Below are 15442 nucleotides of genomic sequence, written 5' to 3' on the forward strand. Positions count from 1 at the left end.
CAAAATTTGGTTAGAAGTGTAAAAATTATGTACAGCAATTGTATTGATACCAGACCCCCTTCCCCTAAATGAACGAAGTACGTTTATTGAACTTATGTGACACTGTGTGATTGTCTAATAGAGACTGACAGTTTTAAAAGGAATAGTTTCATTCAGTCACCCATTTTAGACTTCCATGTCACTGTAGTACCATTTCACTGTACAGTATTGCTGTCTGGCAACAATGTCTCCCCCAGACACTCATTTGCTGGCCTTACTGGAGTACATGTATTCTTTTGCCATGGATAATATTGTGTAGAACGCATGCACATTGTCATTGGTTTCGTTGTCTTCACTGTCAAAATCACAGATGAATTGACCTGCGCCCTGAGCTGTAGACAGGGAACCATCACCTTTTCCAGCTGCATTTGGAGTTCCTTCTGGTATAGTTATATGGAAGAGAGGAATTTTAATACTCTGTATATCTAAAGGTAAGAAATAAAAGAATGGCATTAGTATTTAATATACTAATATATTGTTCTATGAAAGTGTACTTCCACGTAAATCTGAGTTCAAATATCCACAACTCTATGTACACATTTAGCTATGTCATCTTTAGTTATGCTGCTAGACCCCTTTGGTTATTCTGCTCACTGTGAAGGCAAATGAAAGTCGCTAGGGAGGGTAGGGTGATAGCCCTCGATTGCACCTTCTGAAACAGAATGTTGAGAAGAAAGCCTGAGGTGTTGCAGCTAGACTATATCATCTTGTGCACTAAATGTTATCAAATATACATGTAGTAATGTAATCAATCAGTGTGATTTGTCAAATTTCAGTACAAATCATTGTCAGTTTTGTAAGTTTTTGGATACATCTTGCTGAGTACTATGCTTATTATTTAAACCAGTGTATTGAGGTTATGTTTATTCGTATGGTATTACAAGATGTCTAGCTTTAATTTATTTGTTCAGTCCTTTACCTGGGTACATTTACAGCCACAGACATCAGACCACTGACGAACGGAAACTTACAAATAGGTAAAGTAAACAAATGAATTAGCTTATAATAGCACTTGGTACAGCATGTTGGAAGTACAGGGACTTTTATTACATTTCATGGTTTGATAAGAACTGTTTTATGCCCTCTTTGCATGTACAGGAAATGCCAGGAGAACTTCAGATTTGTTTGTGAACATGAACTATTAAATAAAGAGGCCATACAACTATCCTTATCGAATGATGGAATGTAGTACTTGTTTCTCTGTATTACCAACATGCTGTGCTAAGTGATTAATCCAATTCATTTGTTTACTTTCCCTCTTTGTTAACAGGTTCTGTTCGTCAATGGTCCGATGTCAGTCGTTGTAATATTCACATCCTGTTGAAAATAAAGGAGAACAATTTAACACGATACAAAATTATGAATGGCATTACAGAAGGGGAGATCCAACAAAAGAGACAAAGGAAGTCTTTCCTCTAGGCTTCAGTCTAAAAACATAGACCCTGCATTGAACCATTTACTTTAAAGGGGCACAAGCTGATTAAGTATTTTGGTGTAGTTTTTACTGTATATTTAAAAAGTATCTACAGTATTGTACTTACTGAAGTTCACTTAACCACCACTTGCAATTGACTGAACTCACACCCGGTATTAAGATATAACTCATAAATACAGTGATCCGATGATATAAATTATTATACATATAACCAGATTTAAACTGAATGCCTCCCGTAAGGGAATCACTAATTATGCAAATAACTCATTAAATTAAAAAAAACAAACAATGGTAACAGGCTTTGTTTTTGGACAAGTGTGCTTTCTTAGGTTAATGTATGTAAGAGTGTATGATACTGCTTAATTACTGAATATCTTTCATTATTCAAAATACTCATTAAAGGTAAAAGTTGTAGCAACAAACTTCATAGGACAGGTGCGTATTATTATGGTTGATATATGTATCATATTATACGAAATTTGAAGCTTGCATTTTTAAGATACAACCTAGTTACCTAAAATCATTAATTATGCAAATTTTTCATTAAAACTGTAAGCTATATCAAAAGTTTTATAGGACATATCTGCTTTGTTATGATTAACATATGTACTAAATTGTATTGAAATTGAAGTATGCAGTCTTAAGATATAGCCTAATTACCGAAAATCATTAATTTTGCAAATTATTCATTAACACTGTAAGGTACATCAACTAACATTATAGGACATACACAATTTGTTATGGTTAATGTATGTACTGAATTGTATTGAAATTGAAGTATGCAGTCGTAAGATATAGCCTAATTACCAAGAATCAATAATTATGCAAATTATTCATTAACACTGAAAGGTACATCAACAAGAATTACAGGACATATGCGATTGTTAAGGTTAACATGTGTACTGAATTGTATTGAAATTGAAGTATGCAGTCGTAAGATATAGCCTAATTACCAAGAATCAATAATTATGCAAATTATTCATTAACACTGAAAGGTACATCAACAAGAATTACAGGACATATGCGATTGTTAAGGTTAACATGTGTACTGAATTGCATTGAAATTGAAGTATGTATTCTTAAGATATAGCCTAAATACCGAAAATCATTAATTATGCAAATTATTCATTAACACTGTAAGGTACATCAACAAACTTGATAGGACATATGTGTTTTTTCTTATGGTTAATGTATGTTCTAAACTATGTTGAATTTGAAGTATGCATTCTTCAGATATAGCCTAATTACCAAAAATAATTAATTATGCAAATTATTCATTAACGCTGTAAGGTACATCAACAAATTTTATAGGACAAATGTATGTTGTTATGTTTAACGAATATACTAAATTATATTGAAATTGAAGTATGCAGTCTTAAGATATTGCATAATTAGTTGATTTCATTAATATGCAAATTTCTCTAATTAAACATTAACAGATCTGGCTCAAAACCTAATCAGGTCTAGCCATTACCCTAATGACACAGACAGACAGAGACACAGAGACACAGAGACACAGACACACAGACAGACATTCCCCTTTTAATACCTCCCGTACCCTTACGGGAGGTAAAAAATGTTCAGGAAATTCCAACTATGCAGTCACCTGTTCTAACAATGCCAGAAGACAATCATAATGCTACAGAAGACATGCATCAACATTAAGATTATACTTGAATGTTTTGTACTTTCACTTGAGTCAAAAAACTCAGCTTGTGCCACTTTAAATCTATTTTCTATAATGCTACAGTCTAAGATTTCAGGATGAAGGATCAAACAATGGTGGTTCAAACGGTTACATGTTACAATGATACATGATGGTTTACAACTGAGGTTTTCTCTTCTTATACGTTTGTACTGTAATGGGTATATATCACATATGCTATAAGAATGTTGAGATAAGATCTTACCCTCTACTTTCAAAATCTCTGTACTCGTATCACCCTTTTGCACACAAATGATGACATGAAGTTTCCGATCACTCATGACCCATTTTCTTAATGTTCCCGCCAGGATTTGCTGTTTAGTTATATCTTCACGTCTAACAATCTCTCTGTTGGTATCTTTAGCATCTTGATTTTGGAAGACGAACTCAAAAACCATCAAACCAATGAATTCATGGATATTATATGACATTCCATCCTTGCATTTACCTTCAGTAGCCTGTTTGCGCCTTTGAAGAATCTTACATAAAAGCAAAAAGAGGATAACATATAAAATATTAATCAACATATGATAGTGATATGGATCAGTAAATACTGTAGATTAGATATCTCTGATACAAACAATTTTTATTGCTTTTTTGTTTTCACGCTTTTTAAACATTAACAATTATTTAGCATATCTAAGACATGCATGGTTAAAATGGGAGAAGAGAAGAGAATGAGACAGCGAGACAGTGGCAGAGATAGAGTATGTATGTATCTATGTATATATATATATATATATGTGTGTGTGTGTATGTGTATGCATGCAAATGTGTGTAAAAAACTCATAGGCAAAATCCTCCTGATCGATTACCTTTTGTACGTGGTGGAGACATTATTTAGGATCAATTTGTAAAAATTGTTCAAATCTTCCTTCAGAATTATAGTGATGAATATTCAATGTGCAAGCAATAAGGAAATAAGCTCATGGGTGTCATTAATATTCAGTGTTCATCTAATGAATAATAATGTCTGCTAAGACCCATCATGCAATGGTGTATCGCTTAAAGAACAATAGAGTTTCAATTTGGTGTTTCTTTGTTACCCAGTGAAAATTACATGATGTGAAATAATGAAATGACTCGAGAACAAGACATTATGACAATACCTTTCTTTCCTGAAGTTGCGTTCCCTTTTAAAGGGGTGTATGCAGATAACAAATGTAGGCATAATCTGACCAGTATCATCATGAATAATCAACAAAGAAGCTTAGATTTCAATTGTGAGGTTACCTTTTCGAGAAACTTCAACACTGCACTATTAGCGTCTTCTGACATGCTGCACAGTGCTACTCCTTGGTTACAGCTCACCGCACTTATTGACACTGAGGAAAGTATAGATATTATAGTATAGATATTCAATTACAAGCAACATGTGTATGCTAAGGAGACAGTAAAATGGTAACTGTTTTGTCAAAATTCTTAAATAACTAATTTCAAAAAACTAATACTGAAATCTCTCACAGTATCAGCAACAATAAGAAACATACTCAGACCACTATACAAAACAGGTTTCTATAATTATGTGAGGACTGTAGATGGCCAAACTGATAACAACATTGGCATCGACTAAATTTTCTGCATAGTCAGTTGTAACCCATTGCTGGTCAATGCTACTAGTATGGGAGGGCACTATAGCTGGGCAGTCTATACTTTTTCTTATCTGTACTTGAGTGTAGACTGCCTGGCTTTATAAGCACCCTCCCATACTAGTATGAGATAAATTAGTTAGTCATTATTTAAGCAATAAACCACCCCTGGGGATGGTATACCAAGAGGTTTTGACCAGTGAACGAAATATATGCACGAGCGATAGCGAGTGCATATATTGAGTTCACTGGTCAAAACCGAGTGGTATACCATTCCCAGTGGGTGGTTTATCGCTATTATATTATGCCAGTATATTGAAAATATCGGAAACAAGATAAGACGCAACATTTTCTGGTTTTATTTGCGCCCCCATCCCTGCACGGACTACAATGTTCTAGACGAACAGTGAACATCAAAATTTGGACACGTGCCAACTGTGCATTATCGCTCATTTTAGATGCGCTAGTTCGATGTCTAGACCAATCAGAACTCACGATTTGCGCCATCAACATACTGGTATAATATAATTATACTGAATAATCAATATCAGCCAGGCAGTTGCAGAGTTGTCCAGTCACTTATTTGTTGTAACCATCATTCTTGTAATCACACAAGATTTAATTCACAATCACCTGAAAGATGGATTAAATGAAAGATCACAAACTTTCCAAGTCTCTACCTGTATTGTGAAAGTTAGGATGACTCCAAGGTGTCTTAGTTCAAATTGTTGGTAAACTATTTCTATGGAAACCAAGCTATGAGGTACAGGAAGTAGATGAATTCATGTCTGAGTTTTGGGGAACAAATCGCCAGGAAATAAAGTTATTTTTATAAGCTTCAGGTTCTAAAGGAAATAAGCTCTTAGGAGTCATCAATATTCAGTGTGCATCTAATAAATATTCATGTCTGCTAAGACCCATGATGCAATGGTGGACCACTGAAAGAACAATAGTGGTAAAAAAAGAGTTTCAATTTGGTGTTTCTTGGCAACCAAGTAAAAATTGTGCGATGCAAAATCATGAAATGAATCTCCATACCCGAACTTTATACCTCTATTTCCTGAAGTTGTAATCCCTTTTCATGTTGTTTAAAATAGTCATGCATGGTATAATTATAGGCTTACCTGGGTGTAGAGTATTCAGACCGTAGAGTTCAAATACACGATCCTCTGTTTGTAAATCAAGGAAATGTTCCTCTTTACCCTTTAGATTATCAATTGTCGACTTCAAGGATGGGAGAAGACGAGCCTTGATAAATTCCAACTTATTCTTACAGCTGAAAAAGGGTATGCAACCAATTCGCAACCCGGTAGTCTCGAGGCCTTCAGTTAACAATGATAAAACAATTTAAAGGTTAATATATTCGACAATGACTGACAATAACTGATAATTTCAAGACATAGTTTGAAATAGTAATCATGCTTATGTTTGACAATAATTTTACTTCTCTACACCGTATGGAGAGGTTTTAAGTAACTGAAAAGAAACAGACAATATATGATATAGCCTGTACTCAACAAATCACGAGACAGGATGTTAGTGGTTGTTTACAGGGGTAGTAATTTCATTCTAAAAATGTAATTTTTTCCTGATTTACTGGTTTCCCAATGAGTTCATACAAATATCTTGTAATCTCTTGATGGAGAGTTCATGATACATTTTCACTTTTAATGACACATCACCATGAATGTAATTGCAATTTTATCTGATGTTATTATGTGTATAGTATTGATACCCACTGGTAGTCATGCATCCACAACATTGTCTCTAGATGTCACTTGCTGGCTGGACTCATACCCAGTATCAGGGGATAGGTCTGGCCAGTTAGGCCCATTACCTGACCTTGTACTTGGAGAAAATGAGAGGCCTAGCCTGCAAGTGATTTCTCGTGACTCTGTTATTGGCCAAAATATTACCAGTTAAGCAAACTACCAGTAATAATAATAATAATAATGTTCGATTCTTATATAGCGCTTTTCCACACCGTGCTCAAAGCGCTTTACAGTACATATAAAACATTGGTTACACATGTACAAAATGTACATATACATACCTTTGCCTTTCAATATCTCAATCACATTCGTTATGCCCACAAGCCTATCTCTTTGATATTCCTGATATTTCACTTCATCACAGAGGAGGATACACTGAGAGTATTTCCTTTTCGGTATCTTGGGACATGCTCCTTTTACTTTTTGTTCGTCGCAAGGTTCCAATACAGAGTCATGACAGTAATGTATTGTCAAACTTTTATCTTTTTGAACATCTTCATCAAATGACAGATAATAAAATTGTTGAATTCTTGTCCCCGAAACTTCCTCTGTGACTGTGTCAACAACATTTGATATAAATGGATGAGTTTTGAGGTATTTTTCTATTGATTGTTCTTCATTTTCACCACACACTAAGACAGCATCGCTACTGTCATACATTGGAACAGCTACCAAGGCCTCTAAGTATTCTTGTATCGTTGACTTCTGGAAATCATTAAACTTGTCCCATATGCTGAAACATCGATTCTTATCAGCAAGACACGATGCCCTTTCATCATTGTATTTCCAAACCGATTTCCACTGATCAGCTAAAAGTTGACGACTGTCAAGGTTTTTAGACATCTCGTCTCCGTAAATCACGAGAAGAATTGACCCTGCAAATTATAGATAAAACAATTCAACTGATTGGTGATTTTATTAAAACAAAATTATAAAAATCGAAAGCTTTCAGTAGAAAGATTTTACAAATGTTAAATTTTACCCATCTATATTACTGTAAAAGAAATTTGTAATGAATTAAGATTTGGACAAATATCTATTTGAAGATAAAGACTTATTATCTTAACAAAAATAATATACTTGTTAGATGACATACACCCTAACCATACAAACCTACTGGATATGTTTTAATCAACTGACAACATTCATTTGACCGTCTTTATATTAGTTCATATCAAAATGTCATTGAAGGCCGAAACCTGAGGACAGGCAAAAACTTAGCTCTGGATGTACGCTACAAATTTCGACACGTCTTAGGGGGAAGACCTGTCGAACCTCGTAGCGTATACTGTATACATCCAGAACTAGCAAAAACTGTGATGTTCATGTTGTTTGAATGCACTTGTTATTTTTTATTACACTGGGTTTTTTTTTTACACTATGACCCATTCTGACCCTCAGCAAGCAAGGAATTTATGGGTGGCATTTGTCAAGTGGCGACACAAGTTCCCATTTCATAATAATTTTCCCAATTTCACATGTAGATAACCTTTGACCTGTGGACATGTCATAGTAACATGGGTGTCGCTCCTGTTCTGATCGTCAACTTCCCGCATATGCACGAAATAATCGTGTCATAGTGTATTGGCAATGTCTTATATGTAACTTGTAAGAGGATGCCCAACATTTGGTAGATTGCTATAAGAATATTGTTCAGTATAGCCTGGAATAAATTTGTGTCAAATACCAATTTGTGTTTCAACTGTAAAATAAAAGTAACCCTGCTTGAACGTGGCGTGGAACCTACCTTTTGGTTTCGTTTTATTTCGATAGAGCATATCTAATTCACTCCAGTGGTCGACGTTAGGGTCTCGTCTATACGGCGTCACGAGAGTACGCGTTTGACGGGCGTCGATAACAACAACGGCTGTTGCGGTGCGTAGGTTTGCCACATACAGCGATTCATTTTGATTGCAGTTCACTACCTCGACGCCATGTTGAAAATAACCAACACGTTCGGCTACAATACCTTCTATTTGTTTCTGTACCTTGTCCTTGGCTGTTGTGAAAGAATCAAGCTTTGAAAATACGAGAATTTTGTGTTTAACTTGCGTTTTCTCACCAGCGTCTGCCATGACTATAGAAGGGACTGGTAATTTCCCACAAGCGTCTGCCTTGTCTATTTAAGAAGGGCTGATCATGTCTGAAAAGGAAACCCTACGCCTGTTTGTAGCTGTTGAACGTTGGCCTTTCCTTCACGTACCCATGGCGTAGCGTGTCCTCAGTTAACCTTTGGTACGTGAACATTGTATGACGTAAGCGCCCTTTACAAAGTAACGCTTTACACTGTCTGTTGTGCACATTTACGTATTAGTATTTAGAAATATTGGTTGGAAACTTTGATATACCGGGCACAGGGGACCCAGGAACCGTGTGAAAAACAAAACAAAACAAAACAAATAAAAATAAACTATCAAATAAATGACAAATGAACAAGCTAACGAACGACAGGTATAGGAACAAATAAAATAATTAAATAAACCAGCAAATAAACAGATGCTCGTGGGGGTATACTAGATATGTTTTTTGTACCCATCACTTTAAAAACAGAAGGGTTCACTCTAGGTCTTTCTCTGTCCCTCTTTTCAAGCCTCAAAAACACCCAAATCAACGACAGGTATAGGAACAAATAAAATAATTAAATAAACCAGCAAATAAACAGATACTCATGGAGGTATACTAGATATGGTTTTTTGTACCCATCACTATAAAAAAAACCCACAAGGGTTCACCCTAGGTCTTTCTCTGTCCCTCTTTTCAAGCCTCAAAAAACACCCAAATCAATCTTAAATGACAATAAACACTCAGTATACGTAATTTACAGGACCCTGGCCTCTCGATTCTGCTAAAAATTTTACCTTTCATCGCACACGGACTACAAATTTCGGTGATTTAAAAATCAATTTCCACCATGATGACATTTTAAATAAAAAATATTTGTTTTTAGGGGTACACAAAATGGTTTTAATTGATTTTGTAGAATGAGATCTAAAATTGCTCAACCCCCAGCACAAAGTAAAAGAATTTAGTTTATTATCCTACTTTGAGCCATAGACCCTACACATGTAGGGTCTATGACATGATTACATAATTGATCCTGCCCCTAAACATGCTAAAGGTTACACTCACTCTGCACTCACTCAAGACTCGTGAATATTCAGTGTGCAACTTGCATACATTACCTCTGCTGACTCCCACGGTGCAATAGTCAATAGCAAATATACCCTATAAAGGCAAAAGAACTGCACAAAATCAACTTGATACTTCTCTCTCAAATCGCACGTAGGTGATGTAAAATCATGAAATGACTCTCCAGAACCCATAGTTTATGGAAATATCTCTATTTCTGGAGTGACATTCCCCTTTACAATGTCAGATTGTTGTTGGGATAATGAGTGGCATACAGCCTGAGTGCCGTGTGTGATTGTTGCTCATCAGATGTTATTCGCAAATTACAAGTCTACTTCGCTACGACAAATTAAATTTAAATCCTGGGAAGGAAACACTGAGTTTGATTTAAGTGAACCAATATTCACACACGGGTAACTATATAATTCGGGACAAATTGCGTCCATCCCTTCTCAAACCCCGAACGCTGCATGAGCCATAAGCTAAAGGGTGTCACTGTTTATGTCTCATGCAGTGTTCAGGATTCTATATAGAGTTCTATCTAGAGTTAGTCTATTCATCAGTGATATATGTACGTATATCATCAGCAGAACATATCGACCACAATTCTTTAACAGAAAATGTTTTTTAATAAGCAAACCTCCATGATATTCTAACATTATTTTTCAAGATTATGGCATTATTATCCCGTTTGTGTCAAATGTGATATATATATATATATATATATATATATATATATATATATATATATATATATATATATATATATATACATACACATATATATATATATATATATATATATATATATATATATATATATATATATATATATATATATATTCAACTGTCATTACAAATACTACAAGCATATATTTTTTTTGTATTTTTCTTGTGATTTTTCTGTTTTAATAGTTATTTTTTCAATTAAAAAAAAATTGTACAGCACGAGCCCTGGACACAATTTCAGAAAAGAAGAGTTCTGTTTGAACGAAGTGATGCAGACCAATATTTGTATGTGTTTGTGACATAATGCACTCTTCGATTTTGTCAGTCATTTGGTGGTAAGGTTATCCTAATTTACAAACATTTTACCAGTATGCTATTGGTGACAGTTAAATATTTTAGTTAAATTTAAAAGTCTATGCTCATCTGTGCAAATGTACATGGTATCTAAGTCATTATCTAGATTATAACGACACTCTCTTCAATAGTTCATAGATTATATCAGTGGCCCCTTAACCCAATTTTTAACCCCACAATGCGCAATAAAAACTAAAGTTAATTCTTACATCACTGTCACAATAAAAACTAAAGTTAATTCTTACATCACTGTCACAATAAAAACTAAAGTTAATCCTTACATCACTGTCACAATAAAAACTAAAGTTAATTCTTACATCACTGTCACAATAAAAACTAAAGTTAATTTTTACATCACTGTCATAATAAAAACTAAAGTTAATTCTTACACCACTGCACTGTCACAATAAAAACTAAAGTTAATTCTTACATCACTGTCACAATAAAAACTAAAGTTAATTCTTACATCACTGTCACAATAAAAACTAAAGTTAATTCTTACATCACTGTCACAATAAAAACTAAAGTTAATTCTTACACCACTATCACAATAAAAACTAAAGTTAATTCTTACACCACTGTCACAATAAAAACTAAAGTTAATTCTTACACCACTGTCACAATAAAAACTAAAGTTAATTCTTACACCACTGTCACAATAAAAACTAAAGTTAATTCTTACACCACTATCACAATAAAAACTAAAGTTAATTCTTACACCACTGTCACAATAAAAACTAAAGTTAATTCTTACACCACTGTCACAATAAAAACTAAAGTTAATTCTTACACCACTGTCACAATAAAAACTAAAGTTAATTCTTACACCACTGTCACAATAAAAACTAAAGTTAATTCTTACACCACTGTCACAATAAAAACTAAAGTTAATTCTTACATCACTGTCACAATAAAAACTAAAGTTAATTCTTACACCACTATCACAATAAAAACTAAAGTTAATTCTTACACCACTATCACAATAAACATAGGGACATTGCAGATTTAACATGTGTAATATATAAAACGTTTCAATGGACGTACTTTCGCGATTACATTTCACGTGAAAATGAAAAAAAATAATAATAATAAATTCTAAATGTATCTAGCAAAATAACTTTGGATCTCCTACTGAAATATTTGAATATTAGCCTGAGAGATAAGGCATCTCGACCTTCAACCCGTAAAGTGTATCTAGTATGTCTCTAGCTTCAAATGCAAATTATCATAAAGGTGATGTAAATGATAGAAATCATCACTGGATAATACACAGTGCTGCATGGTACGAGTCCACTTTGTGTTTCCTTAACATTTCATTATTAGGAAATGACAGATCGCAAAATTCACAATAATACCGTTTTTCTTGTCCACTTTGGTGACGTAACGGTTCTTCATTTACACGTGTTGACTTTTTCAACTCTGAACTTTTAGAATTACTTTGCTGACATGATTTCGAGTGTGACAAACACTGCTCCAAACTTCCAAAGGCACATTTACACTTTTGACAGGCATATCTTACTGGTCGGGTAGGCTTGCTCACGCTCATATTCTCTTTAGACTGCCCTCTATCGGTTGCTCGATTGGACGATGATGAAGCGGGTCTTGTGTCAACGAAATCTGCTAAGGCCTTGGCGAGATGACTGTCCGGCAAAGAGTTGACGCCGTCGTCAGTATTTAAGAATGATGACTGATCTACTCGACATATCGGACAAATGAGGGCGCCCTCAGTAGCTAAAGCAAGAATGCCTGATAAACAAACTTTACAGATAATATGTCCGCATTTTGGCAAAAGTTTGGGTTGTTGATATCGTTCAAGGCAGACAGGACAATTGAGTAATTCCTCATCGATTTCCTTACAAACCCGCAATGTCGATTTCTTTGCTCCCATTGTATGGGCCACTGGTCTGAAATAAAGAATAATAATAATAATAATAATAATAATAACTATATTAAAATAAAATGTCACAATTTGTAAATTAGTGTTCCTAATGTATATGTATGATTTAATACATTGGTCGAATATTCAACGTTGATAAATCAAATGTGCAAATGTGTAATATATATATATGTGTGTGTGTGTGTGTGTGTGTGTGTGTGTGTGTGTGTGTGTGTGTGTGTTTATAAAAGTATGGAATATTTGGTTTTTAAGAGTCCCATGGTAGGATATATATGATACCATGCATCCATGGTATCGAATAATATTTGTCGTATGTGTGACGTTGTTGTCTTATCGTACTCTGTGTCCAGAGTTCAATCATTACTGTAAAAAGACAAATAATTGGGTCATTGGTTTGTACAGTAAGAAATGTCAAATTTCTAACAATTCGAATGAGTAAACTTAGTGTTATGCCGATGCACAAGATCTGAACTTAATATAAAAACAGTATTTTGTTGAGTGGAAATCAGACGAATTATATTTCAGACCACTTAGTGGTCTGGGATGAAATACATATACACATCACATTGTGAACGTACACTGATGACAATGTGGACTTTGTCGCGGTATAAATGATGTCTGTAGATGTCGAAATATCAAGAAAATAGTGGCAACTATCACCTTACTGTTAGTCTGCTACACTCCTGTCGTTTCTACGTTTACCCAGCAGAACTCAGAGATTGTCAATACGTATTACTTGGTCCAGTAAATCAATACAAGTATGTCAATTCTTGTACTGTTCACACTTGTTATTAAATTGTTGTGACGTATGCATCGTGCCAAAGTATCTCTGAAGTCATCATTATATGCAAATGTTTATCAACCAATTGCATCAGTCCAAAGTACCTACCTGACGTCACCATGATATGCTAATTACAGTCAACCAATTGCAGCAGTCCAAAGTACATATACGTGCCTGACGTTATCATAATTTTCTAATTATAGTCAAGCGCATAAAGGAAAACAACAACAATCTGATTTCCGCTCAGTTATCTGTTTAATTACCTTATGAATTAGTCATGACGAATAGTCGGAACGCAATATCTCGAAAAATCATAAAATAAAGAAGCAAAGAAGATCGCAAAATAGTTGTTTATGATAAGCCGTGGGGTTATATGAGTAGTATTACTCAAGTGGAAATCGGGTCTAAAATGCAACTTGAATTTCTGCCAGTATCGGTAATTGAAAAGTATCTATCCAAAATCGAAACGCATCATTTAATTTTTGACGGCGGCGATGACTCTTCTGTACGACGAGAAAAGTTTATGTCATCAGATGATGAGAGATCGATTATTAGAGCTTTTTGATAAATATACATTCAATTTTAGTACAGTTACTTGACATCGTGACAGCGCCATCTAGCGACGGATATAGAACTAATAAGTGTTTGCGCAATACATTACTGGCTATATAATTGGATTTATACGAGGATTTCACTCATTATGACGTAGACACATTGTAACATATGAATTCATAAAGTATATTTTGTATTTGTTTTTGTGCGGTAAAAAAACAAAATATAAATAATTATATTTTGTGATTGCTTTGTATATGCTTATGACATTAACAATATAGTTTTTGTTGAAATAATGACAATATTTGTTTGTACAAAACAACAACAACAACAACAACAACAACAACAACAACAACAACAACAACAACAACAACAACCACCCTGAAGATTGAAAAAAATTTCTTCTCGATGTTTTGTATGCTCACAAGCATAGCAATATATTATCCAAGACTCTTGGATATGTGTAGTTTTTGACTAAAACTGTCAGCTATTAAACTGAGCACTCTATCTATCAATCATTTAATAGCTAGTTGTATGACGGAACACAGACCAACGACAAACATTTAAAGCACTTTGGAGGGAATTAATCTTTTTGTTATTAAATTCTTTTGTTTATTTTTTCTCTGGCAAAGTAACTTATGATTGAACATACTAAGGATGTTAAAAATTGGAACGTACATTTTTTTGGAATTGTTTTGTAAGATATACTGATTAACTTGTCATATCGCACACTGTGATCAGTATTAAGTCACCTGCAGTAAATGTATATGTGTAGCTGTACACATAATATGGTACATAAATCCAATCAAATTGGTTTTTGAGTCCGCACCCCAAAATTAGCGCCTCCTATGCGATCATGATTTCAATCAATCTATTACTGTACTATACTACTTCTGAATAAAATCGACCTCTAATTAACATAATGTACAATATCTAATTACTGGTATCTTAAAACAATTTTCGGTGAATATATTGTTGGTTGTCTGATGATAGACGTCTTTCTGCAGTCTATGGTCTGATAAAAAAATAATACTCTAGTTGCAGCTATTGTAGGTGTAAGTCGCCTACACAAAATTAAAAATAAACCCCTTCAGAGATGTAACTGTAATATTTTCCTGATATAATGTTATAATGGCGTAGAATATGACTATTCACATAGCTAAGAACAGTATGTGGACATTCTGGAGTGCGTCAATTGAAATAACAGCATATAAGTGTATGCGTGGCGTCAAAACAAGTACACATTATCAGCTGTGATGTCCTTCGAGTTATATTACATCGAAGGTCATGGAGTCAATGCAAACAACCGTAAAACAATGCTAACGCAATGACTACTACTTATTTATAGCCGCCTTATTTATAGTGTTTGTATACACGCTTGCGCGTTTTCTTTTCATCACTACGTCACGCCCTAGAAATTCCCAACACTTCGACTGAAAATTCAACGAGTGTAACTTCAG

At 34.3% G+C, this 15442-nt stretch overlaps 1 protein-coding gene across 1 annotated transcript; it reads right to left on the minus strand.

Moving 5' to 3' along the window:
* Nucleotides 1-240: 240 nt before the first annotated feature.
* LOC144444971 (uncharacterized) lies at nt 241-8615 on the minus strand. Its single transcript, XM_078134521.1, has 6 exons — nt 8288-8615; nt 6822-7415; nt 5893-6090; nt 4413-4504; nt 3385-3658; nt 241-464 (listed from the first exon to the last, which is right to left on the minus strand). The coding sequence occupies exons 1-6, from the start codon at nt 8613-8615 to the stop codon at nt 241-243; spliced, it is 1710 nt and encodes a 569-aa protein (XP_077990647.1).
* Nucleotides 8616-15442: the final 6827 nt, after the last annotated feature.

This window comes from Glandiceps talaboti, chromosome 13 (assembly GCF_964340395.1).
Source record: "Glandiceps talaboti chromosome 13, keGlaTala1.1, whole genome shotgun sequence".
In the NCBI taxonomy this organism is placed as follows: Eukaryota; Metazoa; Hemichordata; class Enteropneusta; family Spengelidae; genus Glandiceps; species Glandiceps talaboti.